The sequence below is a fragment of the Acanthopagrus latus genome, chromosome 18 (assembly GCF_904848185.1).
Source record: "Acanthopagrus latus isolate v.2019 chromosome 18, fAcaLat1.1, whole genome shotgun sequence".
Classification (NCBI taxonomy): domain Eukaryota; kingdom Metazoa; phylum Chordata; class Actinopteri; order Spariformes; family Sparidae; genus Acanthopagrus; species Acanthopagrus latus.
The window spans coordinates 1,310,822-1,317,929 of NC_051056.1; the positions used below are offsets into that span (position 1 = coordinate 1,310,822).

The following is a 7,108-nucleotide window of genomic DNA, read 5'->3' on the forward strand; positions in this document are numbered from 1 at the left end:
GCAGGTCTGTGTGAGACAGAGTTGACAGTGAGTGGCGCCCTCTAGTGGCTGTATTACTTAACAGAGGTGGGACAAGTCTCAAGTCTTTGCCCTCAAGTCCCGAGTCAAGTCCCAAGTTAAGACAGGCAATTCCCCAGTCAAGTCTAAAGTCAAGACTGACAAGTCTCAAGTGAAGTCCCAAGTCCTACAGTTTGAGTTTTGAGTCCTTTCAAGTCCTTTTAACCACAAAGTAATAATATATTTACACAGATCATGTATGCCTTTAAATCTGTATTTATTTATTAAAACAAGTGCAATTGAAATGAATTGCAGAACCAGTCATTTTTAACATTTAACTCATATTTTGCAAAAATATTCATATTAAACCACTCCTTCACAAAATGAACCCATTTGATGAAACAAGTGGAACTGCAATTATTTGTACAAAGTGCTAACATTGTATTTCCATGGCATATTGCATTTTAATAAGTTCCACAGCAGTTTCTGTCCTGTCCTGTACTTAGCTCAATTATCTCATCTCATATTGTCTGTGTGTGTATGTGTGAGTGTGTGTTTACATGTGAGAAAGATAACAAATACATGATCATACCAATGAACAGGGTTGTGCTTTTTACATGTCAGGGCCCTATGCTGCATTGCATTTGTAAAAGACCAAAAAGTCTGGCCAAAAGCCTGTTAGTCATGGCTGAAAACTCGCTCTACTGGAGCACTGAAGGCCAGCACTGCCAACACTCTAATAGAAGAGTCTTCACGTTCAATGCCCAGAACAAAAAGCACATTCTGTCCTTTGGCTATGTCAAGGTAGTGACTTAGCTGTAGTGTTGGAGTAGTCCCAACATCCTTCTTCTGCCACTTATGGTATGCAGCAAAAGCTCTTCTCCTTGTCTAAGGTCCTCTTGCTCTTCTTCATCAGCAAGAGGCACAGGTTGCTCAGTCTCTGCAGCATCTTGTAGGATAAATTCAGGCAAAACATGTAAAAACAATAGCAGAAACAAAATAATCTTTATTACCATTTTTGTTGGTGATGCAGTGTGTTAGACTGCAATACTTAATTATTGTTGCAGTCAATTAGATCAGACTATGAGGGGAAAAGCTAGATTAGACTCAACAACATTTACCTTTAACTTGTTGTGCCAGCTCTGCCTTGATGTCACGATTGACCAGCACATGGGGCTCCACCCACAACAGAGAAAAGGCTGGATCCAAGGCAGCTGCTTTGAGGTAGACTGGATCGGAAAAGGGTGCAGTGGTCCCATCTTGTGTCCTGGCCATTTCCACCTTGATGAAGATTCCAAGACATCTTTTGTTCAGGGATGCCTGGAGACTTCTGATCAGGCTGCTCAGGAAACAGACTTGAGGCTTCAGCTCCTCAAGGTGGTTGAGGGATGAGATGGAAGGAACAGAAGCACTGATTGTAATAACCTTCTCCCCCTGTGTCAAATCAGTTGCTTCTCCAAATGGCTTCAAGATGTCCACCAACTCCTTCAACAGATTCCACTTCCGTGCTGTGAATGACAACTCCCTGTGCCCAGCCTTTTCTAGCACAGAGCTTTAGATGATTGCACTGGAGAACTGCCTTCACTTGCCTCAGTGTTGAGTTTCATTTTGTGTTGACTGCAGCAGGAATGCCTTTCTGTTCCCCAAATTCAGCATCAAACACATCTTTGAATGTTGTGCGCATCGCGCTTATGGTAGGATAGGATTTACATGTAAAGAGGAAGAATAAATCCTGCTGCCATGAAGGTAACACCAGTGCAACAGGTCAGTAAATATGCATTTTATCAGGTGTACATGCTATGTGTTAAGAGTTGAACATGTGGCTCAAGGATTAGTTGTGTACGTACGAGCCAAAGTAACAAGTTATAGAGAGAGTCTGATGTGAATTGAGAGATGGCTGGTATGCTAACTGGCTAATGCTAAGCGGACCTGCATTTTAGTGTGTGAAGCTGCCTCAGAACAACAGGAAAATACCTGTGAATGCCCTAAATGTACTCTGCACTTATAAACCTGTTCTCATGCAATATGTGGTTTTCTGGTTTTTATCTGTAGCCAAATGGATATATTCGTGTGTTATTGCCAAAACCAGGAAATGTTATTGTGAAGTCAAAGTGCAGCGCCATTGATCCAGTGAATGTATTAAGAATATAATTGTTGCATTTCCACGTTGTGAGAAAATATGTTTCTGAAGATGGTATACTGTTGATTCAGGATAATGTTTGATTCCTGATTGGTTCAAGAGAACACGGTCAAAAAGTACATTATAGTAAAAAGGTAATTTCATGATACTAGAGAAACTGTGTTGGCTAAAAATACATGGTAAAAACAAATTCATTATTATTTTTCACGAACATGAGGATGTCTCATTATCGTTTTGAATTGGGTTTGTTTAAGGTGTCCAAACGGCATAACTGAGTTGTATTTTTGGTAAGAAGGTGACCATGTGAGCAAAGTGTTGTTTTATGACTCCATGATATGGCCATCTGAAGTAACAGTGGGACTGAAGTGCAGGTCATTAACTTTAATTATTCTGTTGAAATGTTGATACCTGAAGTACTGAAACACATGTAAAGAGGAAGAATAAATCCTGCCGCCGTGAAGTTAACACCAGCACAACGTGTATCTCCTTTATTCTTACCACATGCAAGACCGAGGGCTTGCAGCCTCCCTGGCTATCTAGTTTGGGAGGCAACAGGGGCAACGCAGGAGACCATAAGATCCAGTCCCAGCAGCGGAGCCTGGGGTGAAGCGACAGCAGAAGTCCAGGAGCTCCTGTGCTGAACACCTGAAGACCCCACCAGCAATGACGGAGCACTGACCATCCAACATCGCCACAAGCCGGGGGAGACCACAGCAGCAGAGCAGAGCAACAACGGAGCCAGGCAGTGAACAACTCAGGGATTGTGGTTGACGGAGGACCAGTGGAGCAGCGATGGACAGCCCACAGAGCATCAAGTGCGTCTGCTTATAGGTTCGCGTTGCTATGCTAACAGCTGATTGTTGAGGCTAATAGCTGATCCAATTCTTCAGGTGTGCAGGCCTCAAAGGTAGTAGCACAGCCTCAGAGCTTGTAAAGACAACTTGGCTTGCTTCTTTCAACAGAAAAAAAATCACAGTGTGTTGCCTGGTTGTCTATCGTCCACCCAAACCTAACGATGCCTTTTTATGTGAACTCTCTGACTTATTAACTTCAGTGGTGCTCAAAACATGATAGAGTTATTATGACTGGCGATTTTAATGTGCACATTATCAACATCTCAAACTGTCTTGCAACTATTTAAATATCACCAACTCTTTCAACCTTGTTCAACATGTGTCTGGCTCTACACATGTCCATGGTCACACTCTCAACCTTGTTTTTACCCTCTCCCTCACTTTGAACTCTCTTTCCATGTTTGATTTGCCTCTGACCACAAATTGCATTATTTTTGACACCATGCTCCAGTCTTCTGCTCAACCTCCACAGCTAACAGGAAATGTTCCCACAACACTGGCTAACATTCTCTACAAGGTCTTATTATGCTTTAAAAAAACGTTTTTATCTAATGTTCAAAGAACATTTTAAGGATGTTTATCATTTCAAATAATGTTCCTATAATATTAAAAGTTAAGAAAGGAAGAGTGTTTTAGGTGCAACATTCTGAGGATGTTTTGGTGATGTTGTTGAAGTAACAGCTTATAGAGTGTTCTTCTATAAAACATTCCTATAATGTTACAAAATAGCAAAGGAGGAACATTCTTAAGGCAACATTTAGAAAATGTTTTTGGCATGTTTTTAAGGCCTCCAATTACAGAATGTTTTTTATAAAACTTTCCCACAATGTTGTGTGATAACAAAGACAGAACATTGTCAAAGCAACATGCAGAAAATGTTTTCAGAATATTATTAAGGCCTACAATCCCAAAACATTTTTCTAAAACCTTCCTGTAATGTAATGTGATGTGTTAACAAAGGAAGGAAGTTTTAGCTGTAACATTCTCAGGATGTTTTGGGGATGTCGGTGAGGTAACATATTATAAAATATTCCCACTATGTTGTTCCATGTTCCAAGAATGTTACATGAAAACAAAGGAAGAACAATCTGAGAGCAACATTTTGAAAATGTTTTCAGGATGTTATTAGGCCCTCAGATTATATCATGTTTGTATAAAACATTTCAACAATGTTATATGATAACAAAGGAAAAACATTCTGTAAGCAACACTTGGAAATGTTTTTGGGATGTTATTAAAACCTCAATTCACAAAACATTTTTTTCTACAACATTTCTGTTATGTGATATGTTAATAAAGGTAGAACACTTTGTCTGCAACATTCTGAGAATGTTTTGGTGATGTCGTTGAGTTAGCATATATAGAATGTTCTTCTTTAAAACATTCCCACTATGTTATATGATAACAAAGGAAAAACATTCCGTAAGCAACACTTGGAAAATGTTTTTGGGATGTTTTTTAAGGCCTTAGATGACAGATGACAGAACTATTTTAGAAAATATCATAAACCCATGCCTAGGTCTAGGGAAGCAGGCTAAGTTACCTCAGAAAATCCAATGCAAGCCAAAACAGGACCAAACACACCACAATGACATCGCTAATCCATCCAGACTCCCAGCCGTCCCGGGGCTGATGAATTGGATAGGTTGCCGTTTGCAAATGACTTTATCAGCTACAAAGCAACTAATGCCAGATCCATGCTGTCTGGCCACTGGCTGCTCGCTCTTGTGCAGTTGCCCTAATGGCCGTTAGTGTCATTCTGATTCTTACACACAGGCCTAGTAGGCTTACCTTTAAATTGGTGAGAACATCCAAGTGTAGCAAAACATCTTTTGAATGATATAGGGATAGGGGATTAATTGACATGACTGTTCCCTTTCCTGATGTCCTTTCGTCCTAGTCTCTACTTTTCCAGGACAAACTGAGAATATCAAAAGAAAGGTGACCTGGTGGCATTATTACTAGTTCCTACAATCTCACAGCTGGTGTGCACTGTATCTTAGATGTAATTAGCTGGGTTTTGTGAGTTATACATTTATAATCAAATTTACAATGTGAACATGGGCAAGTTTTAGATTTATCTCCAACAGGCCATTTGTGGATCATGACTCATAGCATGCTACCTAAGCACAATTCTAACTTGTGACAATCACAAGCAATCACAATCAATGGGTTAAGGATATTCGGGTAAAATCAGACAAATCATTTTATAGCCCAATATCACAAATCACAAAATTACCTCAAGGGGCTTTACAATATGTGTTCTACAGCACAAGCTACATGGGGCACATTTCCTACAACAGAGTCAGATCCCTCTCCAGGGATTGAAAGACATGTAATCTGCATGTAAAATGCCAGTATGGACAATCTGGGGGACAAAATTAGAGATAAATTTAGGAGGATGACATTGTTGGATCAACACAAGTGTTTTACAGCATGTTTTACATTATTATTGTTGCATGTTAAAGTGTGTCTCTCTCTCTCTCTCTCTCTCTCTCTCTGATTACAGGTGTGTTGCAGGAGGAGGGAGGCTGTGCTGGCCTAACAGTCTTTGCTGTTTTCTTCTTCGTTGCTGATTGAGTTTGGGTTCAGTTCCCTGGCCTGTTAGAGTGCCAGGGCTTTGTTGTTTTAATTTGGGTTTGAGTTCCTGGTAGTCCTGTTTTCGTATCTTTTTGTTTTCTTTCTCTTAGTAGAGTAGGTTAGTAGTTTTGATTAGGCAGCTTTAGTTGGGAGGATTCCCCAGATGCAATGGTCATGGCTGGTCTGGGGTCTCTTCCCTCTTTTTTCAGTTTGGCCAGAAACTCTTGCCCTTTTCTTTTGTTAAATAAAAACATTTAAACTTGACTGTGTTGAGTCGGCGTCCTTTATATGTTACTGGCCTCTTTTTGCTTGAGTCTTTGTTTGTGTTCAATTTGGGGCCGTAACATATTTGGGGGCTCGTACGTTCCATGTTGGGTCTTCTTTCATGAAGTCCAACTGAGTGCCAGTGTTTTTTGTACAAGTTGTGCAGGCTGTACCTGGGTGACTTTGTGGTGTGCCTTTGTTGTCACTGACACATGTTTTTTGGCTTGTTCTTGGTTGTGTGATGTTTGCTCAAGCTGTGTCGTGGTAAGGTGTGTCGGCACTATCATTCATAGTACGGTTTGGTTTGCAGAGTGTTTACAGCCTGTGTTTTGGTGTGTTTGTCAAACTGTGCACTCGTGCACTGTGTTTTTTTTTTTTTGGTGCTGTTTTTTTTTCTCTATTTGGCCGGTGTGTGTTTTTTTCCTCACGTCATTATGGAGTTTAATGCAGAGAAATTTGTTGCTCATCCGACACTAGAGGTGTTTAACTCTTGTACTAAAGAGCATTTCATTTCTCTGGCCAGTTTCTTTGAAATTCCTGTAATTAAGCAGATGAAGAAACAATCTATTAAAAATGAAATCTCATCTGTATCATCTAAAAAGGGTCTTCTGCTGAGTGAAGCGAATGTGGAGGGTGCAGGTTCAGATGAGAGTGAAGTGGTTTTGATGCATAAGTACAGTCCCCCACAGTCCCCCCTGGGGCTCAGTTTCTCTGCACCCAGGTACAGAAGTTGAGTGGGGATGGGGGCGTGACGACAGGGGGAAGAGAGGGTGTGGGGGTTAAGGACGGTGACAGGGTTTGTTTTTTTTGTAAGAAGTGTGGTCATACTGTTGACTACTGTTTTGCTTTGAACAAAAAAGTGGGTCTCTTAAAGCTGTGAATCTGTTAAAAACCAAACGCTCACTGTGTCATTTTCCCAGCAGTTCCAGTTCTTCTCTGTCCCCTCCTGAACAGTCTCTTCCTGATAAACCTGATGATGTGTTTTTGCCTTTCATTATGAAGGGTTCAGTCTCGCTGACTGCTAGTGCACCCAAAGTTCCTGTCGTTATTTTGAGGGACAGTGGCAGCTTCTTAGTCTGTTATTCTAAAAGGAGTGTTGCCCCTTTCTGAGACATCTTCAACTGAGTCAGCTGCGCTAGTTTGTGGGTTTGACCGTTTACCTGGACTCGGGAGTTAGTTACGGGGCTTGTTGTTGTCAGGTCAGTGATGAGTTTGCTGTGAGAGGGGTGTCTTCGCCCGGTTTCTCCCTTGTCTCCACCCCCCCCTTCTCCAG

The 7,108-nt window shown here is 41.1% G+C and overlaps 1 protein-coding gene across 1 annotated transcript; it reads right to left on the reverse strand.

Annotated features, from left to right (window-relative positions):
• Positions 1-380: 380 nt before the first annotated feature.
• LOC119008055 lies at positions 381-3,334 on the reverse strand. Its single transcript, XM_037078086.1, has 4 exons — positions 3,325-3,334; positions 2,636-2,958; positions 1,119-1,368; positions 381-946 (listed from the first exon to the last, which is right to left on the reverse strand). Exons 1-4 carry the CDS (start codon positions 3,332-3,334, stop codon positions 810-812), a joined length of 720 nt encoding a protein of 239 aa, XP_036933981.1. The 3' UTR covers positions 381-809.
• Between the last annotated feature and the right edge of the window lie 3,774 nt (positions 3,335-7,108).

Coding starts and splice junctions, on each gene's coding strand:
- LOC119008055 (XM_037078086.1), bottom strand. Junction 1,369..2,635: donor AGCCCTCGGTCTTGCATGTG/GTAAGAATAAAG, acceptor AACCACCTTGAG/GAGCTGAAGCCTCAAGTCTG. Junction 947..1,118: donor GCTGGCACAACAAGTTAAAG/GTAAATGTTGTT, acceptor TTATCCTACAAG/ATGCTGCAGAGACTGAGCAA.